Source organism: Amyelois transitella, chromosome 28 (assembly GCF_032362555.1).
Source record: "Amyelois transitella isolate CPQ chromosome 28, ilAmyTran1.1, whole genome shotgun sequence".
Lineage (NCBI taxonomy): Eukaryota > Metazoa > Arthropoda > Insecta > Lepidoptera > Pyralidae > Amyelois > Amyelois transitella.
Window position 1 is genome coordinate 2,416,231 of NC_083531.1, and position 15,921 is coordinate 2,432,151.

General features: G+C 31.2%; 1 protein-coding gene across 1 annotated transcript; it reads right to left on the reverse strand.

Moving 5' to 3' along the window:
- Positions 1-11,688: 11,688 nt before the first annotated feature.
- On the reverse strand, positions 11,689-15,720 carry LOC106134369 (protein artemis). Its single transcript, XM_013334395.2, has 4 exons — positions 15,202-15,720; positions 14,188-14,338; positions 13,235-13,543; positions 11,689-12,550 (listed from the first exon to the last, which is right to left on the reverse strand). Exons 1-4 carry the CDS (start codon positions 15,482-15,484, stop codon positions 12,175-12,177), a joined length of 1,119 nt encoding a protein of 372 aa, XP_013189849.1. The 5' UTR covers positions 15,485-15,720; the 3' UTR covers positions 11,689-12,174.
- Positions 15,721-15,921: the final 201 nt, after the last annotated feature.

A 15,921-nucleotide genomic window follows, 5' to 3' on the forward strand; every position in this document is an offset into this window, starting at 1 on the left:
CTAAGTCTAGGCAATCAGAACTCTACTGTTTTACAAAGAACTGTTATATACCTATACAAAAACATCAAAACCTAGACCAGAACTCTTACAATACTATCAGCATATCAAGGGTGAACATCAATACTTTGATGAAATTATCGATGTTATTAAAACATCAAGAAAAAAAATACTTTGTAAATTTAGGCAATAAGAACTCTTCCTTTTTACAAAGAACAGGTACATTCCTATACAAAAACATCAAAACCTAGACCAGAACTCTCATAATACTATCAGCATATCAAGGGTGAACATCAATACTTTGATGAAATTATCGATGTTATTAAAACATCTAGAAAAAAAATATTCTGTAAGCCCAGGCAATCAGAACTCTTCTGTTTTACAAAGAACAGGAAAATACCTATACAAAAACATCAAAACCTAGACCAGAACTCTTACAATACTATCAGCATATCAAGGGTGAACATCAATACTTTGATGAAATTATCGATGTTCTTAAAATATCTAGAAAAAAAATACTTTGTAAGTCTAGGCAATCAGAACTCTTCTGTTTTACAAAGAACAGGTATATACCTATACAAAAACATCAAAATTTAGACCAGAACTCTAACAATACTATCAGCATATCAAGGGTGAACATCAATACTTTGATGAAATTATCGATGTTATTAAAACATCTAGAAAAAATATTCTGTAAACCAAGGCAATCAGAACTTTTCCGTTTTACATAGAACAAGAACATACCTATACAAAAACATCAAAATCTAGACCAGAACTCTTACAATACTATCAGCATATCAAGGGTGAACATCAATACTTTGATGAAATTATCGATGTTAATTCAACATCTAGAAAAAAAAATATTTTGTAAGTCTAGGTAATCAGAACTCTTCTGTTTTACCTAAAACATCAACAGATCTATACAAAAACAGCAAAATCTGATCCAGAACTCTCATATTACTATCAGCATATCAAGGGTGAACACCAATACTTTGATGACATTATCGATGTGATTAAAACATCTAGAAAAAAAATATTTTGTAAGTCTAGGCAATCAGAACTCTTCTGTTTTACATAAAACAGGTATATACCTATACAAAAACATCAAAATCTAGACCAGAACTCTCATAAAACTATCAGCATATCAAAGGTGAACATCAATACTTTGATGAAATTGTCGATGTTAATAAAACATCTAGAAAAAAAATATTTTGTACGTCTAGGCAATCAGAACTCTTCTGTTTTACATAGAACAAGAACATCCCTATACAAAAACATCAAAATCTAGACCAGAACTCTAACAATACTATCAGCATATCAAGGGTGAACATCAATACTTTGATGAAATTATCGATGTTAATTCAACATCTAGAAAAAAAAATATTTTGTAAGTCTAGGTAATCAGAACTCTTCTGTTTTACCTAGAACATCAATAGATCTATACAAAAACAGCAAAATCTGATCCAGAACTCTCATATTACTATCAGCATATCAAGGGTGAACACCAATACTTTGATGACATTATCGATGTGATTAAAACATCTAGAAAAAAAATATTTTGTAAGTCTAGGCAATCAGAACTCTTCTGTTTTAGAAAGAACTGGTATATACCTATACAAAAACATCAAAATCAAGACCAGAACTCTTATAAAACTATCAGCATATCAAGGATGAACATCAATACTTTGATGAAATTGTCGATGTTAATAAAACATCTAGAAAAAAAATACTTTGTAAGTCTAGGCAATCAGAACTCTTCTGTTTTACAAAGAACAGGTATATACCTATACAAAAACATCAAAATTTAGACCAGAACTCTAACAATACTATCAGCATATCAAGGGTGTACATCAATACTTTGATGAAATTATCGATGTTATTAAAACATCTAGAAAAAATATTCTGTAGACCAAGGCAATCAGAACTTTTCTGTTTTACATAGAAAAAGAACATACCTATACAAAAACATCAAAATCTAGACCAGAACTCTAACAATACTATCAGCATATCAAGGGTGAACATCAATACTTTGATGAAATTATCGATGTTAATTCAACATCTAGAAAAAAAAAATATTTTGTAAGTCTAGGTATTCAGAACTCTTCTGTTTTACCTAGAACATCAACAGATCTATACAAAAACAGCAAAATCTGATCCAGAACTCTCATATTACTATCAGCATATCAAGGGTGAACACCAATACTTTGATGACATTATCGATGTGATTAAAACATCTAGAAAAAAAATATTTTGTAAGTCTAGGCAATCAGAACTCTTCTGCTTTACAAAGAACTGGTATATACCTATGCAAAAACATCAAAACCTAGACCAGAACTCTTACAATACTATCAGCATATCAAGGGTGAACATCAATACTTTGATGAAATTATCGATGTTATTAAAACATCTATAAAAAAAATATTTTCTAAGTCTAGGCAATCAGAACTCTTCTGTTTTACATAGAACAGGTATATACTTATACAAAAACATCAAAATCTAGACCAGAACTTTCATAAAACTATCAGCATATCAAGGGTGAACATCAATACTTTAATGAAATTATCGATGTTATTAAAACATCTAGAAAAAAAATATTTTCTAAGTCTAGGCAATCAGAACTCTACTGTTTTACAAAGAACTGTTATATACCTATACAAAAACATCAAAATCTAGACCAGAACTCTCATAATACTATCAGCATATCAAGGGTGAACATCAATACTTTGATGAAATTATCGATGTTATTAAAACATATAGAAATAATATTCTGAAAACTTAGGCAATCAGAACTCTTCTGTTTTACATAGAACAGGAACAAACCTATACAAAAACATCAAAATCTAGACCAGAACTCTAACAATACTATCAGCATATCAAGGGTGAACATCAATACTTTGATGAAATTACCGATGTTTGTAAAACATCTAGAAAAAAAATATTTTCTAAGTCTAGGCAATCAGAACTCTTCTGTTTTACATAGAACAGGTATATATCTATACACAAACAGCAAAATCTGATCCAGAACTCTCATATTACTATCAGCATATCAAGGGTGAACACCAATACTTTGATGACATTATCGATTTGATTAAAACATCTAGAAAAAAAATATTTTGTAAGTCTAGGCAATCAGAACTCTTCTGTTTTACAAAGAACAGGTATATACCTATACAAATACATCAAAACCTAGACCAGAACTCTTACAATACTATCAGCATATCAAGGGTGAACATCAATACTTTGATGAAATTATCGATGTTAATTCAACATCTAGAAAAAAAAAATATTTTCTAAGTCTAGGCAATCAGAACTCTTCTGTTTTACATAGAACAAGTATATATCTATACAAAAACAGAAAAATCTGATCCAGAACTCTCATATTACTATCAGCATATCAAGGGTGAACATCAATACTTTGATGAAATTATCGATGTTATTAAAATATCTAGAAACAAAATACTTTGTAAGTCTAGGCAATCAGAACTCTTCTGTTTTACATAGAACAGGTATAAATCTATACATAAACATCAAAATCTAGACCAGAACTCTAACAATACTATCAGCATATCAAGGGTGAACATCAATACTTTGATGAAATTACCGATGTTTGTAAAACATCTAGAAAAAAAATATTTTCTAAGTCTAGGCAATCAGAACTCTTCTGTTTTACATAGAACAGGTAGAAATCTATACATAAACATCAAAATCTAGACCAGAACTCTAACAATACTATCAGCATATCAAGGGTGAACATCAAAACTTTGATGAAATTAACGATGTTATTAAAATATCTAAAAAAAAGTATTCCATAAGTCAAGGCAATCAGAACTCTTCTGTTTTACATAGAACAGGTATAAACCTATACAAAAACATCAAAATCTAGACCAGAACTCTTACAATACTATCAGCATATCAAGGGTGAACATCAATACTTTGATGGAATTATCGATGTTTTTAAAACATCTAGAAAAAAAATATTCTGTAAGTCTAGGCAATCAGAACTCTTCTGTTTTACAAAGAAAAGGTATATACCTATACAAAAACATCAAAATCTAGACCAGAGCTCTAACAATACTATCAGCATATCAAGGGTGAACATCAAAACTTTGATGAAATTAACGATGTTATTAAAACATCTAAAAAAAAGTATTCTATAAGTCAAGGCAATCAGAACTCTTCTGTTTTACATAGAACAGGTATAAACCTATACAAAAACATCAAAATCTAGACCAGAACTCTTACAATACTATCAGCATATCAAGGGTGAACATCAATACTTTGATGGAATTATCGATGTTATTAAAACATCTAGAAAAAAAATATTCTGTAAGTCTAGGCAATCAGAACTCTTCTGTTTTACAAAGAAAAGGTATATACCTATACAAAAACATCAAAACCTAGACCAGAACTCTTACAATACTATCAGCATATCAAGGGTGAACATCAATACTTTGATGGAATTATCGATGTTATTAAAACATCTAGAAAAAAAATATTTTGTAAGTCTAGGCAATCAAAACTCTTCTGTTTTACAAAGAACTGGTATATACCTATACAAAAACATCAAAATCTAGACCAGAACTCTCATAAAACTATCAGCATATCAAGGGTGAACTTCAATACTTTGATGAAATCGTCGATGTTAATAAAACATCTAGAAAAAAAATATTCTGTAAGCCAAGGCAAACAGAACTCTTCTGTTTTACAAAGAACAGGTATATACCTATATAAAAACATCAAAATCTAGACCAGAACTCTCATAATACTATCAGCATATCAAGGGTGAACATCAATACTTTGATAAAATTATCGATGTTATTAAAATATCTAGAAAATAATACTTTGTAAGTCTAGGCAATCAGAACTCTTCTGTTTTACATAGAACAGGTATATACCTATAAAAAAATTCAAAATCTAGACCAGAACTCTAACAATACTATCAGCATATCAAGGGTGAACATCAATACTTTGATGAAATTATCAATGTTATTAAAACATCTAGAAAAAATATTCTGTAAACCAAGGCAATCAGAACTCTTCTGTTTTACAAAGAACAGGTATATACCTATATAAAAACATCAAAATCTAGACCAGAACTCTCATAATACTATCAGCATATCAAGGGTGAACATCAATACTTTGATGAAATTATCGATGTTATTAAAATATCTAGAAATAATATTCTGAAAACTTAGGCAATCAGAACTCTTCTGTTTTACATAGAACAGGAACAAACCTATACAAAAACATCAAAATCTAGACCAGAACTCTAACAATACTATCAGCATATCAAGGGTGAACATCAATACTTTGATGAAATTATCGATGTTAATACAACATCTAAAAAAAAAAATATTTTCTAAGTCTAGGCAATCAGAACTCTTCTGTTTTACATAGAACAGGTATATATCTATACACAAACAGAAAAATCTGATCCAGAACTCTCATATTACTATCAGCATATCAAGGGTGAACATCAATACTTTGATGAAATTATCGATGTTATTAAAATATCTAGAAAAAAAATACTTTGTAAGTCTAGGCAATCAGAACTCTTCTGTTTTACATAGAACAGGTATATACCTATACAAAAACATCAAAACCTAGACCAGAACTCTTACAATACTATCAGCATATCAAGGGTGAACATCAATACTTTGATGAAATTATCGATGTTATTAAAACATTTAGAAAAAAAATACTTTGTAAATCTAGGCAATTAGAACTCTTCCGTTTTACAAAGAACAGGTACATTCCTATACAAAAACATCAAAACCTAGACCAGAACTCTTACAATACTATCAGCATATCAAGGGTGAACATCAATACTTTGATGAAATTATCGATGTTATTAAAACATCTAAAAAAAAAAATATTCTGTAAGTCAAGGCAATCAGAACTCTTCTGTTTTACATAGAACAGGTATAAACCTATACAAAAACATCAAAATCTAGACCAGAACTCTCATAAAACTATCAGCATATCAAGGGTGAAATTCAATACTTTAATGTAATTATCGATGTTATTAAAACATCTAGAAAAAAAATATTCTGTAAGCCAAGGCAATCAGAACTCTTCTGTTTTACATAGAACAGGAATATACCTATACAAAAACATCAAAATCTAGACCAGAACTCTAACAATACTATCAGCATATCAAGGGTGAACATCAATACTTTGATGAAATTATCGATGTTAATTCAACATCTAGAAAAAAAAAATATTTTGTAAGTCTAGGTAATCAGAACTCTTCTGTTTTACAAAGAACTGATGATAGATGTTGAATTAACATCGATAATTTCATCAAAGTATTGATGTTCACCCTTGATATGCTGATAGTATTGTAAGAGTTCTGGTCTAGGTTTTGATGTATTTGTATAGGTATATACCTGTTCTTTGTAAAACAGAAGAGTTCTGATTGCTTAGACTTACAAAATATTTTTTTTCTAGATGTTTTAATCAAATCGATAATGTCATCAAAGTATTGGTGTTCACCCTTGATATGCTGATAGTAATATGAGAGTTCTGGATCAGATTTTGCTGTTTGTGTATAGATATATACCTGTTCTATGTAAAACAGAAGAGTTCTGATTGCCTAGACTTAGAAAATATTTTTTTTCTAGATGTTTTACAAACATCGGTAATTTCATCAAAGTATTGATGTTCACCCTTGATATGCTGATAGTATTGTTAGAGTTCTGGTCTAGATTTTGATGTTTTTGTATAGGTTTGTTCCTGTTCTATGTAAAACAGAAGAGTTCTGATTGCCTAAGTTTTCAGAATATTATTTCTAGATGTTTTAATAACATCGATTATTTCATCAAAGTATTGATGTTCACCCTTGATATGCTGATAGTATTATGAGAGTTCTGGTCTAGATTTTAATGTTTTTGTATAGGTATATACCAGTTCTTTGTAAAACAGAAGAGTTCTGATTGCCTAGGCTTACAGAATATTTTTTTTCTAGACGTTTCAATAACATCGATAATTTCATCAAAGTATTGATGTTCACCCTTGATATGCTGATAGTATTGTAAGAGTTCTGGTCTAGATTTTGATGTTTTTGTATAGGTATATACCTGTTCTATGTAAAACAGAAGAGTTCTGATTGCCTAGACTTACAAAGTATTTTTTTCTAGATATTTTAATAACATCGATAATTTCATCAAAGTATTGATGTTCACCCTTGATATGCTGATAGTATTATGAGAGTTCTGGTCTAGATTTTGATGTTTTTATATAGGTATATACCTGTTCTTTGTAAAACAGAAGAGTTCTGATTGCCTTGGCTTACAGAATATTTTTTTTTCTAGATGTTTTATTAACATCGACAATTTCATCAAAGTATTGATGTTCACCCTTGATATGCTGATAGTTTTATGAGAGTTCTGGTCTAGATTTTGATGTTTTTGTATAGGTATATACCTGTTCTATGTAAAACAGAAGAGTTCTGATTGCCTAGACTTAGAAAATATTTTTTTTTTCTAGATGTTGAATTAACATCGATAATTTCATCAAAGTATTGATGTTCACCCTTGATATGCTGATAGTATTGTTAGAGTTCTGGTCTAGATTTTGATGTTTTTGTATAGGTTTGTTCCTGTTCTATGTAAAACAGAAGAGTTCTGATTGCCTTAGTTTTCAGAATATTATTTCTAGATATTTTAATAACATCGATAATTTCATCAAAGTATTGATGTTCACCCTTGATATGCTGATAGTATTATGAGAGTTCTGGTCTAGATTTTGATGTTTTTATATAGGTATATACCTGTTCTTTGTAAAACAGAAGAGTTCTGATTGCCTTGGTTTACAGAATATTTTTTCTAGATGTTTTAATAACATCGATAATTTCATCAAAGTATTGATGTTCACCCTTGATATGCTGATAGTATTGTTAGAGTTCTGGTCTAGATTTTGATGTTTTTGTATAGGTATGTTCTTGTTCTATGTAAAACAGAAAAGTTCTGATTGCCTTGGTTTACAGAATATTTTTTCTAGATGTTTTAATAACATCGATAATTTCATCAAAGTATTGATGTACACCCTTGATATGCTGATAGTATTGTTAGAGTTCTGGTCTAAATTTTGATGTTTTTGTATAGGTATATACCTGTTCTTTGTAAAACAGAAGAGTTCTGATTGCCTAGACTAACAAAGTATTTTTTTTCTAGATGTTTTATTAACATCGACAATTTCATCAAAGTATTGATGTTCATCCTTGATATGCTGATAGTTTTATAAGAGTTCTGGTCTTGATTTTGATGTTTTTGTATAGGTATATACCAGTTCTTTCTAAAACAGAAGAGTTCTGATTGCCTAGACTTACAAAATATTTTTTTTCTAGATGTTTTAATCACATCGATAATGTCATCAAAGTATTGGTGTTCACCCTTGATATGCTGATAGTAATATGAGAGTTCTGGATCAGATTTTGCTGTTTTTGTATAGATCTATTGATGTTCTAGGTAAAACAGATGAGTTCTGATTACCTAGACTTACAGAATATTTTTTCTAGATGTTGAATTAACATCGATAATTTCATCAAAGTATTGATGTTCACCCTTGATATGCTGATAGTATTGTTAGAGTTCTGGTCTAGATTTTGATGTTTTTGTATAGGGATGTTCTTGTTCTATGTAAAACAGAAGAGTTCTGATTGCCTAGACGTACAAAATATTTTTTTTCTAGATGTTTTATTAACATCGACAATTTCATCAAAGTATTGATGTTCACCTTTGATATGCTGATAGTTTTATGAGAGTTCTGGTCTAGATTTTGATGTTTTTGTATAGGTATATACCTGTTTTATGTAAAACAGAAGAGTTCTGATTGCCTAGACTTACAAAATATTTTTTTTCTAGATGTTTTAATCACATCGATAATGTCATCAAAGTATTGGTGTTCACCCTTGATATGCTGATAGTATTATGAGAGTTCTGGTCTAGGTTTTGATGTTTTTGTATAGGAATGTACCTGTTCTTTGTAAAAAGGAAGAGTTCTTATTGCCTAAATTTACAAAGTATTTTTTTTCTAGATGTTTTAATAACATCGATAATTTCATCAAAGTATTGATGTTCACCCTTGATATGCTGATAGTATTGTAAGAGTTCTGGTCTAGGTTTTGATGTTTTTGTATAGGTATATACCTGTTCTATGTAAAACAGAAGAGTTCTGATTGCCTTGGCTTACAGAATATTTTTTTTCTAGATGTTTTAATAACATCGATAATTACATTAAAGTATTGAATTTCACCCTTGATATGCTGATAGTTTTATGAGAGTTCTGGTCTAGATTTTGATGTTTTTGTATAGGTTTATACCTGTTCTATGTAAAACAGAAGAGTTCTGATTGCCTTGACTTACAGAATATTTTTTTTTTTAGATGTTTTAATATCATCGATAATTTCATCAAAGTATTGATGTTCACCCTTGATATGCTGATAGTATTGTAAGAGTTCTGGTCTAGGTTTTGATGTTTTTGTATAGGAATGTACCTGTTCTTTGTAAAACGGAAGAGTTCTAATTGCCTAGATTTACAAAGTATTTTTTTTCTAAATGTTTTAATAACATCGATAATTTCATCAAAGTATTGATGTTCACCCTTGATATGCTGATAGTATTGTAAGAGTTCTGGTCTAGGTTTTGATGTTTTTGTATAGGTATATACCTGTTCTTTGTAAAACAGAAGAGTTCTGATTGCCTTGACTTACAGAATATTTTTTTTCTAGATGTTTTAATAACATCGATAATTTCATCAAAGTATTGATGTTCACCCTTGATATGCTGATAGTATTGTTAGAGTTCTGGTCTAGATTTTGATGTTTGTGTATAGGTATATACCTGTTCTATGTAAAACAGAAGAGTTCTGATTGCCTAGACTTAGAAAATATTTTTTTTCTAGATGTTTTACAAACATCGGTAATTTCATCAAAGTACTTATATGGTGATAGTATTGTGAGAGATTGATGTTTCTGTAATAAAAAATGTTTTTATTTGTTATGATTTATGATTTTTATGAGTTACACTTTTACAGTATTATTGCAGTTTGTATTTTGCTAGAATAAAATGTTTACTCTTTCGAAAGAATTTCATAATAATACCGTTAAATTGAACTTTCATCCGTCTTGGGCTTGTTTTTATTCTCACACAGTTTTTTATTTCAATATTTATTTTGATTTGGTGTACAAGACTTAAAACAAGAAAGTTTTTTTCTTCTGTAACAGTTAAATAAATATATTATTCAATTTTGTGAAATCATGTCGTCTAGGTACATGTTCCCATTATTATTTTTTTCCGAAGCAAATAAGCCAGAACTTTTTGTTAGAAGTACCTAGAACTATAAAAGTGATCCTAATGAATAATTAACAACCAAAAAAATTGCAATTTGTCCGAAATGATATGCTACCGGAAGTTGGCATATCATTTTTTCAAAAATTTTTAAAAAATTCATTTTACTAGAACTTTTTCTAAAAACCACCAGGAACTATAGAACTATTGTGGATGCGAATAGAACTCTCATAAAATTTTGATATGCTGAAAGTTGTTATGCTAACTTCACCGACATAATACTGTAAGAGTATTATATATAAGTAGGTACTAGAGGCCGCCCGCGATTTCGTCCGCGTGGAATCCCGCGGGAACTCCGGGATAAAAAATAGCCTATATGTTATTCTGGGTCTTCAGCTACCTACATACCAAATTTCATCGTAATCGGTTCAGTTGTTTTTGCGTGAATGAGTAACAAACATACATATTTACAAACTTTCGCATTTATAATATTAGTAGGATTTAAGTGATGAGACTTCAATAAGTGGTACCTTGTATCAAATTTTGAAAATAAACCTATTCTATTCTATCAGAAAGAGATGGAGTGATCCTAGATAATTTGCGAAGCTGTTGGTTCAATCTACCTGAATTGATGTAGGTATGTATAAACATATCTACATATAGTACGTATGTTATACTGTTGTGCCGTGTGGTTCCCGTGCCGGGATACTACAAAAAATAGGACCACTCCTTCTCCCACGGATGTCGTAAAATCCGACTAAGGGACAGGCTTACAAACTTGGAATTCTTTTTTTAGGCGATGGGCTAGCAACCTGTCGCTATTTGAATCATAATTCTATCTTCTCTCTTATATGTCTTCTGTCTTTTCAATACTGTTGTCTCTGTCTACCCCACAAGAGATGAAGACGTGACCATATGTATATATCTATATGTATGTATTTTATACTTACCCAATAAAATAATGTACCGAAACATTAGTCGAATGGTCGCTTGTCGTGCAATTTAAACAGTACCTATATATTTAAACACTTACCAATAATTTTATCGAAACACGTAAAAATGTTTTAACTGCTAATTACAAAATTTGTTTTTTTTTCTCAGTTTATTCAATTTATAAAACATTACATAGTTAGGTAATCAAATGTTATCAGCATTTGGCCCAGACTTCGTATGCGGGGAACAATATTCATACCTTCATAATTTTTTTTTTTGGTGCCGTGAGGTTCCTGGCACCTATATAAAAAAAATAGGACCATTCCATCTCTTTCCCGTAGACGTCGTAAAAGGCGACTTAGGGATAGGCTTATAAACTTGGGATTTTTTTTGAACAATATAAAAAAAAACAGATTTTTTTGCGACAAAATCATAATCTTAATAAAACATAAAAAGTCTTGTACAATTATTTGACAAAGGGTAAAAGTACGGCTACATAGTGCATACATACCATCACGCCTGTTTCCCATTGGGGTAGGCAGAGACTGGATTTCCACTTACTACAATCCTTACAGGCCTCTCCCGCTTTCTCCACACTCATTTATCTTTTCATGCTTGAAAAAGAAACTGATATAATTTATTGGTGTACTTTTATCCTTTTATCGCCTCTTACCACATTCGCAGGAATAAATAAAAACAAAGATTTTTTTCTAAATTTTAATTCTTAAAGAATTTATTAATGTCATACGTTAATCACAGACCAATGCTTTTTATTGAATTCCATGTTAAAAATATAATTTAAAATTCAATTCATCATAATAATATAAACTTAATATCATCATGTCAGTATAAAAATATATGTTTAACAACATAAGTTAAAACATAAACAAAAAAAAAGTCCATTTACTTTAAAATTCTTGTCAAATTTAACTTGCACGCTTTGTACCGCTAACATTCACAATTTAACCCTCCTTTTTTTGACAGGAGACAAAACGACATCCACACATTCCCTAGTGGACTCACTCAGAACATATTCATTAGGAAAACCTATCACTTTGTTTGGTTGAAAATGATTCACGAAATATATCAATTCACTTCGACTAGAATGAGTACTGAAGCATACACTCATTTTGTTGCCTGCGATTTTTTCCAAAGGTATATCTTCAATTTTGTACCCGTTCCATTTCATAGCAGACAGGCGTATAGTTAGAAATATATATTTATGACGAAACGGTATTTCACAATTTCTGTGATCCGAGGAATTGAAAGCGCAGTTGTGAATGTCTATGAGGTTCTTGTCGTTCGTTACGCCTGGTAGGGCTTTCATTTTGCTGAAACACAAATAAAACATGCATAGATAAATGTTATAACGTCTTTATCCCTTACCGGGTAGACAGAGTCGACAGTCACGCGAAGACATAAAAGGCATGGCGTAATGATGGAATTGAGATCCAAATTGCGACAGGTTGCTAGCCCATCGCCTAAAAGAAGAATCTCAAGTGTACATACCTCTCCTTTAGTCGCCTTTAGCGAAATATTTTTAAGTGCTTCAAATCTCAACCAGTACTTCAGTAATTTCGAGAAGTTAAATTAATGTTACTACTTTAACGCCATCTATTGGAAAAAATTGGGTAATAGATGGCGCTAACAGTCATCGGATATCGTCGGTAAAACTAAACACGTCCAATTCTCTCATGATTTCATTTTATTTGCATATAACAATAAACAGAAAATATATGTATTTTTATTCTTTTGTTTGTAACAAATAAACTCAAAAACTACTCTACCTTTTTTCATTAATATTTGTCACAGAGACAGGTAAACGACTCTGAAAAAACATAGGCAACTCCCTTAGAAATTCTCAAGGGACTGAATCCCCGCGAAAAAGCTAGTACTCTATTTATAAAATTTGTTACATACTTCTTACCATCGTCATCGCCCACAAAATATGTAGAAAATATTTTAACTTATGAGAAATTACTATTAAAAATTTTTGTTCTCTATCTCGATCTTACCTGTATAAAGACCACTTCGCGTCCACCACATAGACTTGCCTACCCAATTTTTCAAAAATATCATTAAACACACATTCATATCCATATTTAGCAGGAGTTTCCAAAGCTACTTTGAACTCGTCACCTCTCTCCAGCCAGTATTTTATTTCTCTGAGCATATAGTCTATGCTCTCTGACCTTCTTGGCAAGTCCTCTTTGTCTATTGTCAGAAATGTGGTGTCCAAATATATCGTGTCTATATGAATTGGTTCATTACGATTATTTGAATTGTGTAGGTCACGAATTTTTTTAACATCATTTTGTGTATACCTGTAATTATAAATAAATAGGCATGATGACTGATTCATTCAAAACTGGAACGGATGAGACGGACTGGACGGCCTCTGTGGCGCAGCGGAAGTATGCTTGTCTGTGACACCGGAGGTCCCGGGTTCAAATCCCGGCCAAGGCATGACGAGAAAAGAACTTTTTCTGATTGGCCTGGGTCTTTGATGTTTATCTATATAGGTATTTACTATAAAGTATAGTATTGTTGAGTTAGTATCTCGTAACACAAGTTTCGAACTTACTTCGAGGCTAACTCAATCAGTGTAATTTGTCCCGTATATATTTATTATTTATTTATTCATATTATCACGTCATTATCCATGGGAAAGAAGAGATTGAGTGGTCACATTATTTTTAAAAGCTTTTATTTAGTTTGACTTGTATGTTATTTATATTAAAGAAAATGCTGCAGTGCAGTTTTTTACCGCTTCTTCTGCACTGACGCCTTGGAAGCGGCAGTAAACTTAGTTTTAAGTAATTTATTTGACGTCAACCAATGTTGTTAAACCATACGTTTTGACAATTATTAAGCGATATGAAGTATCCTATAGTAATGAATAAAAATTTTGAATTTGAATTGGTGCCGGGAACCACACGGCACTTCACTTCTTTCACAAGTATCTCACCTAAAATCACCCGTATACAGTACAGTCTTTCTGTTTGTTTGAAACAAAATCATCGCTGAACCCAGACAATGCCCTGCTGGAATCAGGGTGACACCAAGATGTACTTCCTCATATTTCTCAGTACTGGGCAACGTCAATATGTTATGTTCACCTGAAAATACATGGATATACAATTTTTATACATATTTTTCCCTTTACATGGTAGGCAGAGTATTCAAAATACTGGAAGGCCATGTTCAACTGTTCGGTTTTATGATAGAATTGAGATTCAAATAATGACACATTGCTAGCCCATTGCCTAAAAGAAGAACCCCAAGTACAAAAGCTTATTCCATTGGTCGTCTTTTACAACACCCATGGGAAAGAAATGGGGTGGTCCTTTAGCTTGAAGGCCATTATCAGTATTAATGGCTTACCGATAGAATTGAGATTCAGATAGTGACAGGTTGCTAGCCTATCACTTGAAAGAATCCTAAGTTTATAAGCTTTTCTTTTAACTTAATTCATTCAAGTTGACAGCCTCTGTGGAGCAGTGGAAGTCTCTTGCCTATGACACCGACAGGTTCGAATCCTGGTAGGTAATTCAATCTGTGTAATGTCCCATATATATTTGTACTAGATGTGCCCGCAACTTCGTCCACTTGGAATGGTTATTTTGGGCATCATTGAAGCTCTCAAGGATGAATAATTTCCCCCAATTTTTTCCATTATTTATTTGCTCCTTATAGTTGCAGCATGATGTTATATAGGCTAAAGCCTTCCTCGATAAACAGCCTATTCAATGCAAAAATAATTTTTCAATTCAAACCAGTAGTTATTGAGATTAGCACATTCAAACAAACAAACTTTTCTGCTTTATAATATTAGTAAAGATAAGCACATCAGGTACAGCCAGACCTCTTTTTCTTCTGGCTTGTGGAAGTTTAAGGTTGACTTATTAGTTAAGGACAATCTATATATATCATGATCGTTTTCCAGCTTGATTAAACCAAAATGCAGAATGCATATACTTACCCATCTTTAAAGGCTTCACGAAAGGGGCTAAATCACTAAATTCATGTTCAAATATTTTGGCGGTAACATCTGACATGTAAATAGATATTCTTTTTTTTGCGAGGAAGTTTGCAAATTCTGAATTCTTATTATCACCATATCTCACTGTGTTTAAGAGGCCCACAGTATGATCCGTGTGTGCGTGACTGAGGAAATATGCCTGTGTATCATATTTCTCAAAATTATCTACGTATATTCCCGGAATTTCATCGATTTCTCCACAAAAACTAGAGTCGCAACCCATTATGTAGTTAGAAAAGAGAACAGCAGAATCTGTGTGTTATTAGTATTTTGATTACGTAAAAGTAATCTATGATTAACATAAACTGCAATATATAACAGCTTTCCAGACTTTAGATTGTAAAAATAAAAAAAAGAAGGAACCGCACAATAAGGAAAGGAAACCAAGAAGTAAACAAATAACACCGCTGAGTCCACCGCAGTTGGTTGAGCTGTTGTGTTGTGACATGCTAGTGACAACTGACATAGATGTCTTATAAAACGTAAAAGCGCCAAACTCAGGTTGCAATCAGTGGTGCTGTGCATAAAGGCACGGAATAATATAACACATAATAGAAGCAGTATTTCCATTTAATTCATACGTATCTGTCCTGTCGTCAAACCTACTTATAAAAATATATACTTAAAAGTCTAAAACAAAAAGATAGAACAAGCACACTA